This window comes from Littorina saxatilis, unplaced genomic scaffold, assembly GCF_037325665.1.
Source record: "Littorina saxatilis isolate snail1 unplaced genomic scaffold, US_GU_Lsax_2.0 scaffold_538, whole genome shotgun sequence".
Lineage (NCBI taxonomy): Eukaryota > Metazoa > Mollusca > Gastropoda > Littorinimorpha > Littorinidae > Littorina > Littorina saxatilis.
In genome coordinates this window covers 66,536-88,750 of record NW_027126395.1, presented here as the reverse complement: position 1 = coordinate 88,750, position 22,215 = coordinate 66,536, and the positions used below count along the sequence as shown (strand labels likewise).

Here is a 22,215-nt window from a genome sequence, read left to right as displayed (position 1 = left end):
TCTCTCTCTCTCTCTCTCTCTCTCTCTCTCTCTCTCTCTCTCTCTCTCTCTCTCTTTCTTCAGGGACAGATTATAGGACTACGCGTTAGCCTAAAATCTCAATCCATTGAGTAAGCTTAATATAGATCGTTCGTTATCGTTTTGCTTTCTTTGGTCCCGTTAGCACAGCAATTACACTGTCAATTAGACAACTTGTACTCAGAATACAAGACATGGAGCCAACTTGCATTATCAAGACAGCAATTCAGGAATACAGTAAAGCAAAACAGCTTCAACAAAAGAAAGTGTCAATATATGACCGCAGAAGGTTCACTGTGCTGTTCGACAAACCCCATCCAACTTACCAAAAAGGTAGTTCAGAATCGCGCACGCACACATACACACACACACACACACACACACACACACACACACACACACACACACACACACACACGCACACGCACACACACACGCACACGCACACGCACGAACACAGAGGGCCCCAAAGGGTTTAAAATCGTGATCGTGATTGGCGTTTTTTTACCTTTCTGTGACCGTGATTGCCGAAATTTCCATTTCTGTGATCGTGATGGGACTTTGCCCGTGATCCGTGATGACAAAAAAATCAAGTCTCGTGATCGTGATCGTCATTTGTTTTCGTGATCGTGATGTGCATTATTGCAAAGCATTTTATTTTCAACGTACATTTTTCACAGCTGTATCACTCTATGATCCTCTATTCGTCAAGGAGCCAATCCCGATTGAAGGGAAGCAAGAACACATTCAGAAATATGATTTTGACAACGATTGCTTCCCTTTAAGAGAACCAATCACACAAAAAAAAGAGATCCAATCAGAAGGCAAATTGCAAAAGTCTGTCAAACTTCATCCAATGGAAGGGCTTCGTGCAAAAGTTTTGAGTGTATTCAGTCAAATTCGAAGATCAACAAGAGGCGAAGCCTTCAAGGCTCACGTAAGAAATAGACAAACAGTAACACAAACTCAATCACTCCGTCACACATACACACCCACACACACACACACACACACACACACACACACACACACACACAGTAAGCATCTTAGGTGAAACTGTGCAAGAAAGCGAGACCCTGGATCTGCCAACTATAGTCTCGGCCCGCTCACAACAACAATGACCGAGACTTTCAGTAATTCCTTTGCGTGACGTCTAACCCTTTTACGTCATAATGTGACGTCTTCAAATAGTTTCTATCACACACGTCAAACACTTTTGACCGAGACGTAATCTTCTTATGCGAGCTTTATCCATAGACTCGGAAATGTTAAAGTTTCTATCACACACATACACACACACGCACAAACGCACGCACAGACAGACAAAGTTACGATCGCATAGGCTACACTTACGTGAGCCAAAAATGGCGTGCAGCGGTACTGTCATCGAACTTCTGTTACATTTTGTGGATTCAAGCCAGACCAAAGCAGGCGGCGAGAATGCCTTCCTTGGTGGAAAGGTCAGGCTACGGGTCGGTCTTTCCGAAGACGAAATATCAAGTTATGTTGATCTATGTTGCTCTATGACTGTTCTGAATGTAAGCAAAGATCTTGAAATTTGTTCAAGGTCTTTGAGTTTGAGTGAGATCATTGACATTGTCGACATTGCCACGTCCGGCTGTCACTCGCTCAGTGTGACCTCGACTTGCTCGAGATCGAGTCTGCGTGTAGCCAAAACCGAAACTAGAAATGTGTTTTTCATCCCAGCAACGTGGACACGCTTGGCATAGATTATAATTGTCGCTTCTTTGCATTAAGCTTGGATTTATTTTAGCGCCTGTAAGTGTAAACTTTGATATCAACAATGGGTTAAATTCAGAAACAATGGCGGGGGAGACGTGCCAATTTGGGTCACTTGATCCTCCGATAAAGCCGTTTTCAAAATCCGGTAAAGTCAAATTGAAGTTGAAAAATGTCCGCAAGAACGATCCGTGTGAATATCGCGCAACGCAACCGGGCGCCGGTCTCAATGAAGCCAGCGCACAGTAGTGTTGTTTTCACCAGTTTGGAGGTGTGTTGAATGGTGGTGGGGGGAGGCTAAAATGGGATTTTTAACAAGATCACAACACTATTACAGCCCTGAAAATGATGCCCAGAATGCACCAGATTGCACAGATTTTAACCGTTTTTTGAAAAAAAATTCGGGGGGGGCATGCCCCCAGACCCCCCTAGTTGGCTCGCCTGCTTCGCAGGCTCAGGCTTGTGGCTTCGCCACTGGCACTGCGCGCTTCTTCAGGTAAAACCATTTTTGGCCTGTAGCATTCCTGTTTCTTTTTTAACACTTTCGCGACGGGAGGTGACTAAATTACTAAGGCCTAAAAACAAAATAGGTGTGGTTACGGTAACCCGACCTACCCTATTTTTAGGGGCCGACCATATAACTTTTTATTACATTTGTCAAAACAAAACAAAACACACAAGAAAACGAGTGCAGAAAACGCAATGAAAGCGAAATTGCCCGAGTCGCACACTTATTTCCCTGTCAAGTAGGGAAAAAAAGTTTTTAAAAAAAAAGTGATTGCCTACCTTCCTACCCTATTTTTTTGGCTATGTTACCGTAACCACACCTATTTTTTTTTGGCCTAACAGCGCTGACACGCCCATGGACGGGATGTGACTATTTGAGTAACAGACATACAACCAGGCGATGGTGTACCTCAAATTGTATGGCAACAAGTTGAAAATAAAGAACCCATCACACATACATGTACTTTAATTTCGATCCACCCAATAGTTTTTGAGAAAATGGGTTTACAAGATTTAGCTCTGGAAATGTGAAATTGTGCATATATTCATGTGTGTGAGTTGAATGTGTATGAGTGGAAAGAGAGAGAGAGAGAGAGAGAGAGAGAGAGAGAGAGAGAGAGAGAGAGAGAGAGAGAGAGAGAGAGAGAGAGAGAGAACAATGAAAACAACATTCTTGTTACTGATTACAAATCATGATATGTATTTCTATGTGTGTATGAAAGAGAATTCAAAAAATAATAATAAAAAAGTGCAACAGTTCTCACTTTGTGTTGAATAAACAATAGTTCCAGAGGAGCGAATTACTGTGTGGTTGTGTTCACTTTGACACGTGCTTTCTGTACATGCAACTTTTACTGTGACCGTGAAAACAAAAATCAAGGTAACTGTGATCGTGAAAGCTAAAATTTTCCTTCCCGTGATCGTGATGATACCCCCCCCTTTGGGGCCCTAACACACACACACACACACACACACACACACACACACACACACACACACACACTCACGCACCCGCACACAAACACATGCTCTCAGAACTCAAACATAAAATTATTTACCCTACATCTTTGACTATCCACAGGGGTGACCTGTTACCATTGACCCCAAATCAATTCACATCCTCACGCCCTTGACTGTACACCCTTGACCGCCCATCCTTGACCCCACACCCTTGATCCTACCCTCGTGATATCACACCCTTGACCCCGCATCCTTGATCCCACACCCTTGATCCTACCCTCGTGATATCACACCCTTGACCCCGCATCCTTGATCCCACACCCTTGATCATACACCCTTGAACGCACAGCCTTGACTCCAATCCCTCGATCCCACACCCTTGACCCCAATCCTTCGACCCCACACCCTTGACCGCACAGCCTTGGCCCCACTTCCTTGATCCCCCATCCTTGACCCCACACTCTCGATCCCACATCATTAACCCCACACCCTTGACCCCACAACCTTGACCCCACTCCCTTCATCTCACATCCTTGGCTCTACACCCTTGACCTCACACCTTTGACCCCACTCCCTTGACCCCATACCCTTGATTCAACACCCTGACCCAACACCCTTAATACCTTGCCCTGACTCCATTCAATTCACATCCTCACGCCCTTGACCCCACACCCTTGACCCCACACTCTCACAACCTTGACCTCATAACCCCTCCTCTTTCCCCTCCAAGCCCCCACGCTCTTGTATCACAACACGGGGATTCCAGCAGCCTCATCTTTCCGCCACGACGGCCCTTCAAGCGGTCTGGTCTCCCAGTCCCAGCGTTGGCGAGGATTGGTGGGGTCACAAGGGGACATCACTGGCTTGGCGGAGACACCGTCACCAGACACCTCTAAGCACAGGCCGCTGGTTTGGTGTTGTAGCTGTTTAATACCCTGCACATAGATCAACAGACTTTTAAAATCAATGGACACCAACTCTTGCCTGGGGGTGTCAGCCGTTCAATACCCTTCAAATAAAGCAACACGCTTTTTAAAATTAATAGACAACAGAACTATCGGAGTCGCCGTCATCTGACACCTCCAGCCCGCTGGCTTGGTGTTGTAGCTGTTTGATATCCTGCACGTGAAATAATACCCGTTTAAAAGCACTGGAAACCGACTCAGGAGTTGCCTAAACCTTACACTTTCAGGCATAGGCCCTTCGTCTGGTGTTGAAGCTATTTAATGTGCTGTACATCAAGCATGCCATATATGAACAGATTTCACACAACGGCGATTTATTATTGTTCTTGTATGTGTGTGTGTGTGTGTGTGTGTGTGTGTGTGTGTGTGTGTGTGTGTGTGTGTGTGTGTTATTGTGTTTTTGTGTGAACGTGCGTGCGGGCTGGCGTACGTGCGTGCCTATGTGCGTGTGTGCGTGCGTGCGTGTGTGCGTGCGTGTGTGTGTATGTGCTTGTGCGTGCGTGCGTGTGTGTGTATGTGCGTGTGCTTGTGTGTGTATGTTGTTATTGCTGTTATTTCTTCCTTTTTTTCTCCCTGAGCTAAAATAATTATTAAAATAATTAAGTCGAAAGAAAGTCGGCTTAGCTAAATACCTTGTCGTATGTCCACATCTGATTTCCACCAAGTCCGTGGCACTGTACATTTTCGATGGTCTCTTTCCCAGAGAAGTCCAGGCATGTCCTATCCAGGTTGTAACTTTCCTGAAATATCGTCCATTCTCCTGGGTTCATGTTCCACTGAGAACTGTGATGCTGGAAGAGGTAGAAACGGCGAATATAATTAGAAGAATGTGTAGGCCGGCGAATATAATTAGAAGAATGTGTAGGCTTTGTCTGATGAGTAAACAGCAAAAACAACAAAGCAGTCGTCTTTCGGTACCTTGACTGTCGGAAGAACTTTCTTCACACACACACACAAAATCAGAAAAATAATCAAAACATAAAAGCCTAAAACAACAATCTAAAACCTGAACAACGTTTGCCAATCCAAAAATCACGTTTAAAAAAGATTATTTTTAAAAAAGGTCTCCAGGGGAGGTTATCAATCTGTTGAAAGTGAAACTGTGATTTACCACTGTTGTCTCCCTTGGCACAGTAATTAACTTTTGGCGAGGCCTGTAATGCGTAACATTTTATGATTTCATGCAGGTGAGTTTTTTTTCATTTGAGTAATTTATCGGGGGAGAGGGAGCGGGAGGGGAAGAGGAAAGGTGAGAGGGAAGGGGAGCGGGAGGGGAAGAGAAAAGGTGAGAGGGGAGGGGAGCAGGAGGGGGAGAGGGTGGACAGGAATGGAGTAGCATTTTAACTCTTTTTTTCCCTCATAGGTACAACATATTTACAACAGACGACAATAAATCCGTGTATTATTCAGTTTTAAAAGGAATCTTGACCATATCCCATATTCAGTTTTGCTGAAATCCTTGTTCATCAGAACATGTTTTCGTAAATCACCCCTCCATGCTTATTGGGGGGGGGGGGGGGGGGGTAACATGAGCATGGGTTCCAAGGCTGGTGTGATACCTCCAAACTGTATTCCGCTTGTTGGTGTACTTTTCAATAATTTTCCTTGGAAAAAACATCAACGTTCTGTCTTAATTAGAAACGACACCTACTAAACAAAACAGTACGTGTACGTCTTCTTGACTCGCTCTTCTAGATCGTTAGATCTCTGATGTCGAATGTGAAACAAAGTTCGAGAAGAGAAAGTCCGTCACTTCTTCTGCATATCTCCCGAGGAACTTACACAGAATTTCGAGTAGTAAAAAATTGACGAATTCCAAAAATAACTCTGTCGGATTTGTATGGGTTGTGGAAGAGTGAATGCCCTTGCCAAAACCTCTGACAAACATGAGAGGCGCCAATCACTAGCGAAGGGTGTGTCGGAAACATGTGCTCCTGTCCACGTGTTTCCGACACACCCCTCGCTGGTGAATAGCCCCACAACCTATACAAACCCGACGGGTTTATTTCCAAAAATCGTCTATTACTCGCCACTAAAACATTCACAGCCAGGATGTGCATGTATCAGCATCTTGTAGCATAGACACAGACATATGACATAGACATAGACATAACATAGACATAGACATAAAATACTCTTGAATCCTTGTAGGAAGATAACGTGGCATGGATTTCAACGTGCAACACTTACGAACTTCATTCTTGTTCTGCAGTCCGACAAAATGGCCCGCTTTTCGTCCGATACAACACACAACCGGGTGAATTTATTTTCTATCTGGAATAATAAAAAAGAAATGTTAAGAAATACTTTTACGATCTAACATTATCAAAATCAAAACATATTTACACGGCCTATCATTGTCGAAATCAAGACATACTTATACGACCTAACAATGTCGAAATCAAAACACGTTTTCGATCTAACATTGTCAAAAGTAATACATACTTACGAGCATACGACCTAACATTGTCGAAAGCAAGACAAATTTATTCGACTTAACATTGGTTTTGTGCATCTGAACGATCAGCGACCGCTAGATGACAGCACCAATCATTTTAGACAGATAGCTACAATTGACAATGTTATTGGTCAATTTGCGTAAAATAAAATATGCCTTAACCGCACAAGTTCTATAAAGCATTCATTCAAATGCATCATGTCGTATTTTGACATCAGTTGCCGTCGTAACTCCAATCTGTCTCTATTCCCACCCGACCATCCCCCCCACCCCCTCCTTCTCCACCCCCCCCCCCCACCCCCCCCTCTAAAATATCTTCAATACCTATGTGGTGTTGTTGTTGTTGTTGTTGTTGTTGTTGTTGTTGTTGTTGTTGTTGTGTTTGTCTTTTCCCTCTCTAAATCTTTTTGTTTTGCTAACATTAAATGAAAGGTCGTCGTTTGACTTCCACTCTACATCATATACTCAAAGACAAAACTATCCCCAATAAAAAATAAAAAAGTGGAGATGCTCTTATTTCTCTTACCGCTCCGTGAGCTACCCTGTCAGCAGGGAGATATTTCTCGGGCATCACGTGCTTCATGTACCATCCGAAGCTGTGACACTTCAGTCGCCGCCGTAACTCCAGTCTCTCTGCTATGTCGCCCACGTTCACGTCACTCTGAAAATATGAAAAGGTAAATGGAGTGAAGGAGGGTAGAGGGGTGTGGTGATAGGCAAGGATGGAGAGAGAGAGAGGAGGGAAGGGGGTGAGGGAGGGGGGAGACAGACGGGTAATCTTGAACTTTAGTGTATTAAATTCATAGCTCAAGATCCACTGCCAATTTTTACTTATTTTTTATTTTTTAAACAAGTCCCTGTAGTCAAGCTAAAGCACATTTGTCGTGAAAATAATTGACGGATTGAGCTCTAAACTTAAGCATAATTACTTTGGTCATTTGTTTGACGAAAATGACGAGAAAATAGATACGTAATATCGGAAAGTTGCCTCCCCGCCATCGTAATATTGACAGATTTACCTCCACTCCATCGATATTGGCGGATTTCGCTATGTTTTCATTGAAAAAGACATGTAAACGAAATGCATTCGTACAGTTCATTCCGTGACTTCAAAGGTATTTAAAATGACTTCTCGATTATGCTTACAAGTGCAGGTTCTGCAAATCTGGAGGCTTAAATGCCTCTGAATTATGAGCTAGGAATTTAAGACACTAAAGTTCAAGATTACCGACAGACATATAGACAGACAGAGACATGCGGACACACACATTCTTTGCCGACATTTGATATTTGGAGCGCTCATTTCAACGCAATGTCGACTTTTGGAATTTGTTCTCTGAGCCGCCCTATCACACACACACACACACACACACACACACACACACACACACATTATGGACACATCGGGTAGATAAACGCCCTACATTTTCGTCGTAGAAAGGTGTTTAAACTGAGACAAAATCGAGAAGAAAAGCGATAATTTTTACTTTAAAATTCGAATAATTCTGTAATTATTGTCATGTTCAAGGGACGTAACTGCACAACACATTGTTGACCGAGGGAGTTAATTTGAAACGTTGCAATTGAATTACCTCCTCGATTGGCACCATTTCACTGACCTGTCTGACCGGCACAGTGGCCTAGTGGTAAGGTGTCCGCCCCGTGATCGGGAGGTCGTGGGTTCGAACCCCGGCCGGGTCATCCCTAAGACTTTAAAATTGGCAATCTAGTGGCTGCTCCGCCTGGCGTCTGGCATTATGGGGTTAGTGCTAGAACTGGTTGGTCCGGTGTCAGAATAATGTGACTGGGTGAGACATGAAGCCTGTGCTGCGACTTCTGTCTTGTGTGTGGCGCACGTTAAATGTCAAAGCAGCACCGCCCTGATATGACCCTTCGTGGTCGGCTGGGCGTTAAGCAAACAAACAAACAAACAAACTGACCTGTCTGACCCGTCTGGCCCTGTTGCTATAGAAACTGTACTCATCCAGCCACACGGCGGTCAGTCGGTTGATGTTGGTGGACAGATAGTTCCGGTAACCGCCGGCAGAGTGCGGGGACGTGTTCCGGAACACGTGACCCACGTGAGAACATGGCGCCGTCTCCAGGGTGCCACCACACATCCAGATCTGAAGGAAGACACACGCAGTAGTTGGACCATGCTACTTATAATCTGGATACTTAATTAGCATCAACAAAAATATAAGAGTTTGTTACTACATTTCTGTACAGAGTCTTACCAAAATAAAGGACGGGTTATTTTTTTTTTCTTTCTCTAAATGGCGTCGAAAGGCGTGCTCGGTTCAAATAAAATCAAGTATCAAACTTACCCTTGATTCACCGTTAATATGATAAGTGGTTCTTCTGACTCAACACCATCTACAGACGCCGTGGAATGAAATCAAGCAGTTGTTTTATGTAAACAGCGCCAGTTCAAGACATGCAACAAGGAACTGTTCATCTGGGTCCTTTTTTTTATGCTGTTCCGAAACATGCGTTATTCACCGTGCTCTTGAGCTTAGTCAACTGACATTGACAAGACATAAAGGCGGATTCCAACAATTTAAAAGGTCCCGAGATCCCGTTGGAGATCCTAAGTTTGTACTACTTTGTATTTGGGTTTTTTTTTCCCAAAAAGAATGTCGGGGAAGGTAGAAGGGAGGGGGGGGGGTGTGGTGGGGGGGGGGGGGGGGGGGAGGGGTGGTTGCGCATTGTTTTGTGATTTAAAAAAAAATCTTATTATCATTATAATCTATTTACACCCCCGGTATAGGGGTGTGTATAGGTTTCGGTCGATGTGTTTGTTTGTTTGTTTGTGTGTTTGTGTGTTTGTGTGTTTGTGTTCGCATATAGATCTCAAGAATGAACGGACCGATCGTCACCAAACTTGGTGAACAAGTTCTATACATTCCTGAGACGGTCCTTACAAAAATTGGGACCAGTCAAACACACGGTTAGGGAGTTATTGGTGGATTAAGATTCTACAAGGACTTATAGAGAAACATATTCATGGTCAAAGGGAAATAACCTTCTCAGTTGGTGGCAGTGAGAATGGGTGCAGTGAGAATGGTTATTTCCCTTTGACCAACGGGGGTGTTTTTCCTACCTCGAAGGAATTTCTTGTTTTTCACGATTTCAAGATCTCATGCATGAAGGTGCTTTCGAAATGTATATATTATACAACACAACAGTCTAATAATGTGGAGGTAGGGGTAAAGGCGGGGGAGGGGGAGGGTACAGACGCTATATTCTCGCGACTTGCCATCACCTACCTTGAAAGAGAGTTCGAGGTTCTCGCCGCCCCAGATCTTCATCCCCGGGTCGTACGTGCCCAGCTTGTAGAAGTAGTCACGGTCAATGGCGAACAGTCCTCCCGCCATGGTGGGGGTCCTGCGGCATTCATACATATATATACTAGAAATGCACTTTTAATACTTGAGTGAATAACGGTCAAACTGCCAAAGTGTACATAACTCTAAATGCACAGTCTCTTATGAGCCCTACTTAAAAATAAGAAAAAGGCATATCAAGTCAAACGACGAAAGAGTTCAAGACCTAATGCTACTTTTCAACATAATAATGTAACTTGTTTGACAATATTCTACAAGTATGTTATTACAAGAAATCAAACCAACCAAGAATGTAATGGACTGTCAACTGAATCGTTCCACTTTGGAACACAGTTTGTGTAATCAGTTGTGAACATTGTGTGAAATGCTCTTCTTCTTCTTCTTCTTCTTCTTCTTCTTCTTCTTCTTCTTCTTCTTCTTCTTCTTCTTCTTCTTCTTCTTCTTCTTCTTCTTCTTCTTCTTCTTCTTCTTCTTGGCGTTCGCAGAGGTTACACGATCAGTCCAGCACTGGTGATAAATGTTGTCGTTTTCTCCAACTCCTGTCGACTGCCATATAGTTTGGTCTGCAAGGGAGTTGGTGACGGCCACACTTCTTTTCGTTCCTCATCTAGTAAGGGACATCGCTGTAAGATGTGTTCCGCTGTTTGGTCTTCTTGACCGCAGGCACAGGTTGGTGATGGCGCCAGCTTGAACTTTCGGTTCATGTGAGCATTGAGCCTGTTGTGGCCAGTACGCAGCCTGATGAGGTTGACTTGCTGCTCTCTGGACATTGTGTGGTAGTCATCTCTGTTTGTCCTTGGCCTCATCAATGCCTTGATGATTGTCTTCTGCTCACTAAAGCTGACACTGTTTTCAGGTTGGTCTTCCACGGCTCCTTCTTTTGCCAGCTCAAATGCTCTTTAATTCTACCAAGAAAAAGTAGCACATATTGTAAACACTGTTTTATATGGTTTACCATGTGTGCTACCTCTGCTATTAGAATTCACAGAGTAATTCACACAGTCTTCACAACTGATTACAAAAGCTGTGTTCAAAAGTTGAACACTTCAATTTACAGTGTACTGGAGTAAATAACGGTCAAACTGTCAACGTGTCCGGAACTCTAAATGCACAATCTCGTATGTGCCCCACTTAAAAAAAGGCATATTACGTCAAACAACTCAAATGTTCAAGATTAATGCAACTTTAAACTCAATAAAAAAAATGACTTATTTCACAATATTCTGTATACAAGTGTTGAAGGCCACAAGAAGCAATACTGCGGTCGAACACGATTCCTTTAATCCAAAGACATTAACAGAAATACTTGACACTTGGCTAGATTTACATACAAATGTATATATATATATATATATATTGGACTGGACGTATAGCATTTCCTTCGTCAGTTACTTTCTCGTCTCTCCTCATCTGTTCTGTATTTCTTTATTTTTTTTTTTTTTATTCTTCCATATTTATTTTCTGAAGAAGACCTTAAGGTTAAAACGCATGCGCAGATAATTATATGCTTTGAGCCTATTTATTATGTGATTCCAGTTTTCATTGTTCCTGATCTGTAAATTTTCCCCCAGAAATCGCATAGGGGCGGGGATATAGCTCAGTTGGTAGCCCGCTGGATTTGTATTCAGTTGGCCGCTGTCAGCGTGAGTTCGATCCCAGGTTCGGCGGAAATTTATTTCACAGAGTCAACTTTGTGTGCAGACTCTCTTCGGTGTCCAAACCTCCCCCCGTGTACACTACATTGGGTGTGCACGTTAAAGATCCCACGATTGACAAAAGGGTCTTTCCTGGCAAAATTGCTTAGGCACAGTTAATAATTGTCTACCTATACCCGTGTGACTTGGAATAATAGGCCGTGAAAGGTAAATATGCGCCGAAATGGCTGCAATCTACTGGCCGTATACAATTTCATCTCACACGGCATCACTGCAGGGCGCCTAGAACTGTACCCACGGAATATGCGCGATATAAGACTCATTGATTGATTGATAGTTTTTGTTTTAACCCAACAAAAAAAATGTCAAAAAAAAAATTATAAAAAGAACTTAATGGTTGTTAAACAAACATAAACTCACCTGATAGGCTCAACGATAGACTTTCTCCTGGCAAGCTCGCCAGGCTGTATCTGCATCCAGTTGAACATGAGCGCCCAGTTGAACGTGCCGACGTTGGCGTACTTGGCTGACGCGTAGTTGAACTGGAAAGTCTCGTCGTTGATGGCGTCGATAATGGGCACGACGACATTCGTCGGGTCTTTGTGAATACGCTCCAGGAGTGGTTCCAGCCAGCCTGTTGTGCGAGAGAAGTTTCAATACCGTACAGCACAATACAATACAATACAGTTCAATACAATACAATACAATACGATACAATACAATACAATACAATGCAATGCAATGCAATGCAATGCAATGCAATGCAATGCAATGCAATGCAATAAAATAAAATAAAATAAAATAAAATAAAATAAAATAAAATAAAATAAAATAAAATAAAATAAAATAAAATAAAATAAATTACAATACAATACAATACAATACAATGTTCCTTCTGCTCGTCGCACACAATATAACTACCACAGTAAATTGAACGACACAACAAAATGTCCCTTGAACATGAATATAACGTTTAAAATCGCACCTTGAGCGCACTCGCAGTGGGAATCGAGAAACACGACAACTCTGGCTGTGACGTGTGACAGCCCCAACAGTCTGGCTTTGATCAGCCCTTCCCGTGTCGGCGAGCGGATGACCGATACCTTGGGCAGGTGAGACACATACTGGTCCAGTGGTGTTTTCAGATGCTCTGCCAGGACAGGTTTAGTGGGGTAATGGAGTTTTTTGGGGAAAAACGGATTTGTATGAGACGTGAGAGAGTGAATATCCATGCTTTTCCTCTGACAAATAAAGTCACACGTGCTCCTATCCGCGTGTTTCTGACACACTGCTCGCTTGTGATTGGCCCCTCCAATGTCTGTCTGAGTAAAAATCAAGGGTTGTCACTCTTTCATAGCCCATACAAACCCGACAGAGTTATTTCCCACTATCGTCTATTGTTCCAGATACCTTTCTGTCCATGTTAACGATCATGTCGTTTGTTGCTCAATCTCTTTCAAATTTATTCGAAAATGCCAGAAAACAAATCTTAGAAACATCCCTGATACTCAAAACAGAAAGTCCCTTTTTGTGGTGTCTAGTATGTATATACTCATTTCAATCTCTATTGCTCCAACGTACAGTGAATACAGAGCTATCTTTTTCACACACACACACACACACACACACACACACACACACACACACACACACACACACACACACACACACACATTTCTTGTGTAGTTCTGTTATTATCATCTTGTGCCAATAATAACTTTCACTCTACTAGGAACACATGGCATTGTGTGACCATCTAGTCTAATTTTGATAGTTGTTCAAGTTGTGAACATCAGAATGGAAGGAGAGTGTGCAATAAATTAGTAATTCTGAACACAAAATGACCTTTGCGTTGGCCTCACAAGCACAAGACAAAGTACGCACGAAAAAGATCATGTAATCTATGTCAGAGTTTGGTGGGTTACAGATACACGAAAAAAGGCGCATGCATCCCCGAAGATCCCGTAATCCGTGTCAGAGTTCGGTGGGTTATAGAAACACGAAAATACCCAGCATGCATCCCCCCAAAGCGGCGTATGGCTTCCTAAATGGCGAGGTAAAAACGGTTATACACGTACAAACCATGAACGAAGAAGAAGATGGAACAAAAACGCCGAACAAACCTAGATCGGAGTAGTCATCCACAAGGAGGACCTGTTTGAGGAGTTGTGGTGGTGACCGCTCCAAGGCGCTGTGAAGCGTTCTCAGCAGCGTTGACCATGCTTCGTTGTGGAAGATGATGACCACGCTCGCGTCAGGCAAGTCCGGAGGATATTGTATGGAGCGACATCTGTGACAAAAGTGTGAATGTTGAGTGGATATAGAGAGTTTAAAAATTGAGTGTGCAAGAGGTACTACGAAAATAAAAGTGTGTGTGTGAGTGCGGGGTGGTGACGGGACGTTCGTACCGTGCGTGTTTGTGTGTGTGCTTGTGTGTGTGTGTGTGTGTGTGTGTGTGTGTGTGTGTGTGTATGTGTGTGTGTGTGTGTGTGTGTGTGTGTGTGTGTGTGTGTGTGTGTGTAAGACAGAGAAAGAAAAAGCAAGTGACAAAAAAAACAAGAAAAAGGCCAGAGAGAGAAAAACAATACAGAGCGACAAACAAGCACACACTACCACAGACACCAACAATGTCGGAGCAAGAACGAAAACAACAACATACAACAACAACAACCATAACAACAACAAACAAACACACAAACACACAAACAAACAGACACACTCATTCACAACATCTGTCATCACCCAAAGAGCGACACAGAGAGAATCTGAGAATCTTCACGGCAAGCACACAAGCAAACGATCAAACAAACAAACAAACAAACAGACAAACAAACAAACACACTCACTCAGGATCTCTGACGTCAGGCAAAGAGCGCCGTACAGAGATGAGTTTGCTGACGAACTCGTTGAAGGAATGTGTCTTCTTGCCCTTCTTCATCTCCTGCTGCTGCTCTTCGTTCAGCTGGGAGCGGTCCACGATAACCCCCCTCCCGTTCTCACCTGCACAGGTAGGTTAATAATTACTTTACTCTAGGGAAAGTTTGAAAAATGATTATATTTATTTTGTGAATTATTGTATTTTAATTACCAAAATGACCATTGGAAAATTTAAATATGGGAAAAAGTTAGATTTGGGTGTATTATTGCATGGGAACTGAGCTGAACATTAGGAATAAATTTATGTTATGATTATTTTTATTTATTTATTTATTTAAACATATTAGTTTACTGATAAAGTTTGTTGATTTAAAAATGTACACATTTGACTGAGAAAAGAAAAGACCTATGAAGAAGGTTTGCTCCAAGCCACACACACACACACACACACACACACACACACACACACACACACACACACACTAAAAAAAAAAATAAGGCAACAAATAATTGTAGTAGCAAACCTGCATGCAACTGAGATTAAAAAAAAATTACAAAAATAAAAAAATACTCTGTCCCGCTGAATCATTCACAGACACTCACATCAGAAAATACCAGCATTTACGAATGATCAATATGTTTCACAGGATTTTCAATGGAATTAAATCATCCTTTTACTTGGACGCGTGCTGATTATCAGGGGGCCCCGGGAGCTCAGTTGATAGAGCGCAAGACTTGTGATCCGCGGGTCACGGGCTCGAATCCTGATCCGGGCCGGGATAGACACGGGTTAACTTTATAATCATGCAGATTCAGAGACGGAATCCATGTCCTACCCCCGTATCACCAGTGGCACGTTAAAGACCTCGGTCATGCTGCCATAAGTGCAGGTGGCTGATTACACATAAACACACAAACATCCGGGTAGCGACAATCTGTTGCTGCTGGCTTTCAACTGGGAGTTAGGGACCCAAATAAAATAAGTTATACAAATAAAAATGACAATCACTGCTTACCTAGTTGCTTTCTGTATAGAGTGAACATTGTTGCTGAATCAATTTTGTAACGGACACAAACATCAACCTGTTTTCAATCAACCCGCCATACAGACAGCCTTATCTCGTTTTCGGAGGATCTTGGCGATTTACATAATTGTCCCTACAGGAAGGAAGGAATGCACCTTTAAATAGAAGCTGTGCCAGGGAAGTGTGCACGCCCGCTAGGAACTAGAACAATAACCCATTCTACATCTGTTTCACGTGCAAGTGCCTTCTACCTTTGACCTTATTCTCTTTCTCTGTGTTTTGAGGTACAAGACAGTACTGTATACATGTACATACAATATTGTCTGCCTCACAGTGAACGGAACCCAGTATGTTATCCCCCTCTCTCTCTTTCACCCACCTCTCTCTCTCTCTCTCTCTCTCTCTCTCTCTCTCTCTCTCTCTCTCTCTCTCTCTCTCTCTCTTTCTTTCTCTCACTCTCTCTTTCACCCTCTCTCTCTTTCACCCACCTCTCTCTCTCTCTCTCTCTCTCTCTCTCTCTCTCTCTCTCTCTCTCTCTCACTCACTCTCTCTGTAAGCATACACACTCTGTGTGTGTGTGTGTGTGTGTGTGTGTGTGTGTGTGTGTGTGTGTGTGTGTGTGTGTGTGTGTGTGTGTGTGTGTATGTGTGTATGTGTTTATGGTGGGATAGCTCGACTCCCGCGCGAAATTTAGGGCTTTACTTGGACACATAATTTTAATTCGACGTCCAAATAAAACACGTCTTCAAAATCACAAAATCACAAAAGCACAAAGTATAGTGGAACTCTGCTTTAGACACCTAGTCTTTTCATGCTCAAAAAAAAAAAAAAAAAAAAAAAACCCTTCCCCCACCCTACCTCCCCGGTTTTGTAAAGAAAATCTGGCCTGAAGTCTTTTCATGCGCAAAAAAAATAAAATAAAAATCTAAGCTTTCTGTCTGTGGCGGTTTGTAATTTGAATAACGACATCCAATAAAGTCTACCAGGTACGTAATTCCTTTCTAAGCTTTCTGTCTCTGACGGACACATTTGAATAACGACATCCAATAAAGTCTACCAACAGCTGCGAAAACTTTTAAGAAACTTGAAACTCATCAAAAGGAATGAGTTGCACCTTGGGTCATTTCGGTCCTGAATTTCCCGACCTGAGCCAGGCAAAGCAGGAAAACAATACAACGTAATTCCTTTCTAAGCTTTCTGTCTCTGACGGATTGCATTTGAATAACGACATCCAATAAAGTCTACCAACTATCAGCTGCGGAGACATTTGTCTCGAAAAAATACGCCGAGAGGCGTTAAAGTTCCCCTTGGTTTGTCCCTGTAAAAAAAAAATTGGGATTACTGGTAGCTTTTTTGTACTACCACGCATATGTAACGCTATTTTGATAAAGTTGATAGTATTTACAGCTTTCCGGTCATATGTCCGGCTATCACTCACTTTTAGGTGGCAGATGTCCAGATATAACACGTGTTTCAGAATCTCTATTTTTGGGTGTGTAACTTTCAATAATGAGTGGGTTTTTTTTTTTAAATCTCAAAAAGTATTCTTAAAGTCTAACACATGTTTACACTCGCACTCCGTGTCTGTAGCTTTAGAAATAAACAAGTCCAGATATAACACATTTTTCTTTGCGGCAAATGTCCAGACACGTATGTGTGTGTGTGTGTGTGTGTGTGTGTGTGTGTGTGTGTGTGTGTGTGTGTGTGTGTGTGTGTCTGTGTGTGTGTCTGTCTGTCTGTCTTTGTCTGTGTCTGTGTGTCTGTCTGTGTGTCTGTCTTTGTGTGTGATTCTGTCAGTTTGTCTCTCTGTCTCTCTGTGCAGATGTTAAACCCACCTTAATGATGGTTTGGTTCTCTTATCTTGTCTGTGTTTTACGGGTTTATGCCAGCCTTCGTCTCGTAGTTGTGGCATCAGTCCCGCCTACTCTCACGAAACGCAGCTAAAAAAAAAAAAAAAAAAAAATAAATAAATATCTACACTGTCGGAGAAAAACAATGCGATAACTTACCTGCATTCATGGGAGGTTTCCATCCTTTTCTCTGTCTTACGTTTCCAAAGTTTTCCTGCAATTCTTCGTGTTGTGGTAGTATCTGTTCCCCAACTTCTTGGTGTGACTGCTGTGAATCCCTCTGTTGTCCGACATTGTTCTTATCCACGTTAACGTTCACGCCTGCATTCATATTTTGGTCCTGCGGTTCGACAGCGACTATTTTGTTTTGCGATGGTGTGGGTACTCTTTGTTGGTCTAATCTTACAATATTTTCTTCATGCTTAAGTTCACCAACATGGTTGTTGTTGTGTCCAAAATCAAGACGATTTTGGGGAAGGTTTTTCTCGTGTTCCACAAACTCAAGAGGCCCGGCTTTAAATGGTTTCTCTTTTAGGTTAACGAATGATTTCCCGTGTTGTTGGAATGTTGCGTTAAAACCTGTGTCTTTTCTACGAACGATGACGTGCTTAGAATTGACGTGAACGTGGTCTTGCTGGTCAAACGTGTCGTCGAAGATTAAAATGACAAGAGTGGAGAGCATCATACCAACACAAACACACGGCAGAAGCCTTCTCTTTCTGAAGAAAAAACGATACATGGTGGATCTATCTGAAAACTATTTTTTCACCAACGCCTGTCTCCGTGATCACAAAAACGTTTTGCTGGTATTTTGTAAAAACTCCTTTACCTTCTTGTTCCTTCCATGGTAGCCCTTAGCATCACCAACACACCATCTCACAAGTATCCCAACAACTTTACTTGCTTAACACATCGAAAGAAATTGAAGTTTGAAAAGTCAAGAAATGATGATGCGTGGATACAAGTAAAGTGTGCTTCCGCAGAGCGTCGAACAAATGGAAATAAAACCGCAGTTCCACTTTCGGATATACTCACTTCAAAAATCAAAGCACGCCCTGCTTCTGTACAAATCACATCTGTCTCCTTCCCTTCCTTCACTTTTCTCGTCCGTTGTGATTTCGATTTGTACGCAACAGATGCCATGTTTTGTACGAAGTGGGAATCAATTTTACTCGCTCACGAAGTTCGATTTTTGTGTGTGAAACTGACTCCGAGTGAACCTCCAGATTTAAGCTTATACCTTATAGCTGTAGGAGAGCGGACGGGACAGATGGTATCCGACGAAGAGAGAATAGACCTATCTACATCAGGGGGAAAGAAAAGAATCCCTATGTTGCTGCCTCTCTGCCCTTTTCATACACAGGCACGCGACTTCAAGTTTTTCAAGACAAGTAGTTCCGCTTCTCTCCACCGTTCAATAAATTATGTGTAGTTGGTGTTTCCGCGTAAAACATGCGTTTTAAAACATATCTGTCCATTCCAAACACACAATCGGGATTTTTTGTTAAAATAGAATAGAAACCAATCCTTATTTTATCGTTTATGTGCGTGCTCTTTTCGTGCACATGCACGCTTACGCGTTCACACATATTTTCCCTACTGAATTTCCATCCTTTCTAATGTGTAGTTCGTTTTTCCGTGTGAAAGGATACATTATAAATCAAGTAATCATTAAAAAAAAGAAAACCGCAAGATCATCCAAAAAAAGAAACCTGCATTACTTTTTTTTATATGAAAATGTATCAGCAAAACTGATCTTTTCTTCACCAAGGAACTTGATACATTTTCTTACTTTTTTCACTAAAGTTCATGAAGAAAACTAAACAATTTCTTCGTCTGCGGCGGCCGCTTGACCTCACACTCCATCAATTCCACAATTTAAATGCGTGCAGCTTCAGATGTTGTTACTGCGAGAAGGATCCTTGGAAATAACTAAAACTGAGATCCCGCAGGCAGGACGAAGAACAGTTTTAGAAATGGAGCAAATTTGACCGCAACACTCCCGTCTCCCCTGGGATTTACTATCACAGTCAGGTGTCGGACAACATACACGGAGGGGGCAGAAGCTGCGGTCAGTTTGACTACAGAAAGACAAACACAGCTTCATCAATAGTCTGTGTGGAGTCGAGTGTTGTGGCATTGTTTGGAGAAAGTGAGCAGAATCGGGCGCCTGTCCCTGTGGGCGCGTGTGATGCACGCTGAATAAATACACATAGGTTTGGACACACCCACTGTTCTTTCCTCTACTTGCTTCTCTGACTTCTTGTGCAAGAGTGGAGTGAGATGGCGAAGGAAAGGGGAGGGGGGGGGGAGGTTGTTGGGTGAGGGGTAGGGGCTGAATGAGTTTGTGTGTGTGGGGGGGGCGGGGGTGTATGCGTGTGAGTGTGTGTGTGTGTGTGTATGTGTGTGTGTTGTTTGTGTGTGTGTGTGGGGGGGGGGGTTTGAGTGTGTGTGTGTGTGTGTGTGTGTGTGTGTGTGTGTGTGCGTGCGTGCGTCAGGGAGAGGAAAACTGAAGAGTCAGCGACAGAGCGAGAGAGAGAGAGAGAACGAGAGAGAGAAAGAGAGAGAGAGAGAAACTGAGTGAGAGAGAGAAAAAGAGAGAGAGGGAAAGAGAGAGTGAGAGAAGGAAAAAGAGAGGGTGCGAGAGAGAGAGAGAGAGAGAGAGAGAGAGGGAGAGAGAGGGAGAGAGAGAGAGAGAGAGAGAGGGAGAGAGAGAGGGAGAGAGAGAGAGAAAGACAGAAACACAGAGACACATTCACACAAAGAAATATAAAACGTCCACCATAAACAAAACACACACACACACACACACACACACACACACACATACACACACGCACGCTCATACACACACACACACACACACACACACACACACACGCGCGCGCGCGCGCACACACACGCACACACACACATACACCCACACACGCAAAGCGCAGTTATGAACTGTCACAAACCAATGTTCCAACCCTCATTAATAAATGATTCATCGTTTAGTCCTTCCCTGAAATCATGCTAGCACCATTTGCTTACTCGATGGGCGCAGTGAACGAGAAACATTTCCATCTGTCATTAACAATACCAAGAAGACTTGCAGCTAAATAATTCCACTAATTCATTATGGTTTTTCTTAATTCGTGTTTGTGATCTTCTTAGTTTCATAGCGGTAGTGTGCGTAATTCGTAAGGAAAGACAACTCGCATATATATGTACGTTTCAGTTAGATTGTAACGACTGGGAGACATTTACCGCAGTTGCTTCCCTTCGCCTCTTGGACCTCTAATTTGTGAAACAGTTGTTTCCCTTTAGGTAGCAAACTCTGTTGTGTAGAGCTAAGCCTAAGATACAAATGAATGAGATCCGACACCGATACTTCAGTTCAGAGACATCCTGCTTGCTGCCGCGCGGGCAGAGAAAATGTTCCCTCTTTATCTTCACCGCGCTGGCAGCAAAACCCCTCACGCGGAGGTGTTTTCAGACAGGCCAGACACAGGTTGTCCCGGAGGTGACTCTTGCATAGCCTGCAGCTGGTGGTGACCTTACGATTGATGTTCGTCAGCTGATATGACAAAGTCATGCAACAAGCCGCTATGCTAACTCCTTTGGTTTAAACAGTTTTATTCAGTTGCATAAATACAAAGCCGTAATTGAAAGTTGTAATTAAGGGAGCACAACAAGATAAACTTATAAATGTGCTCTTAGAAACAAACGAGTAATGTGGCGGACAATATTGTAAATGCATGATATTTAAACAAATGAAAACAAGAACAACAACAACGATAACAATAGCAACAGTGGTACGGAAATCTCACACACACGACGCACGCACACACACACACACACACACACACACACACACACACACACACACACACACACACACACACACACACACACACACATAGAGAGACACACACATAGAGACACAGAGGACAATCAGAGAGAGAGAGAGTCACGGCGGTATACATTATACTTCTTACCTACCATCCGACCTACCTACCTACCTACCACATAGACCTGCCTACCTACCTACCTACCTACCACATAGACCTGCCTACCTACCTACCTACCTCCCCATTTAGCCAACGAATTCATTGTAAAACTACCAAGGTAATTAACCAGTGATGTGTTTTAGTGTGAATTAAAAATAGCTCAGCAGAGGGAATAGTTTGGCTACCAACAGCTGCAGCCAGCACACTGATAAGCTCGCTTGCCTGTTATACCCAGCGGCTTCCGCGCTATATTGGGAGGTTGGCCTTCTCCATGCAGAGCACTGAGAGAGCTACTACCCGCTGTGTTATCTCTGCTGTGGGGAAAGGATGGGTGCTAAAAATAGCCTGCAGCTGAAGTAGCAGAAATGAAGCACTGGGAACAGCCGTGAATTAACCAGCAACGCTAATTCACTTCTTCTTTATGTATATTACTCTTCTGACCTAGCTGTTCACCATTTCACCTATCCAGCTAACTATAACAAGAAAATCACAGGCACTCCCCATTTCGAAATCAAAATCCAAAGCAATGGAATTCCCCGATCGGTGGAGGACTGTCGTGCACTGGAAAACTATTGTGCTTGTAGCATAATAATAATAATATAATAATAATAACGGGTATTTATATAGCGCCTTATCCGAAGTTCAAAGCACGTATGCCGTGTGAGATGAACCTTTTTACACAATATATCACGCATTCACATCGGCCAGTAGATCAACAGCCTATAGGCGCTGCATCCACCTTTCACGGCGGCCTATTATTCCAAGTCCCACGGGCATTTTGGTGGACATTTTTATCTACGCCAATACAATTTTGCCAGGAA

At 43.0% G+C, this 22,215-nt stretch overlaps 1 protein-coding gene across 1 annotated transcript; it reads right to left on the bottom strand.

Moving 5' to 3' along the window:
* Positions 1-1,352: 1,352 nt before the first annotated feature.
* LOC138954833 (polypeptide N-acetylgalactosaminyltransferase 5-like) lies at positions 1,353-18,666 on the bottom strand. The gene is made up of 11 exons (XM_070326596.1): positions 17,562-18,666; positions 14,497-14,650; positions 13,774-13,940; positions 12,636-12,800; positions 12,071-12,284; positions 9,918-10,035; positions 8,589-8,774; positions 7,175-7,309; positions 6,381-6,464; positions 4,823-4,981; positions 1,353-4,160 (listed from the first exon to the last, which is right to left on the bottom strand). The coding sequence occupies exons 1-11, from the start codon at positions 18,139-18,141 to the stop codon at positions 3,972-3,974; spliced, it is 2,151 nt and encodes a 716-aa protein (XP_070182697.1). The 5' UTR covers positions 18,142-18,666; the 3' UTR covers positions 1,353-3,971.
* Between the last annotated feature and the right edge of the window lie 3,549 nt (positions 18,667-22,215).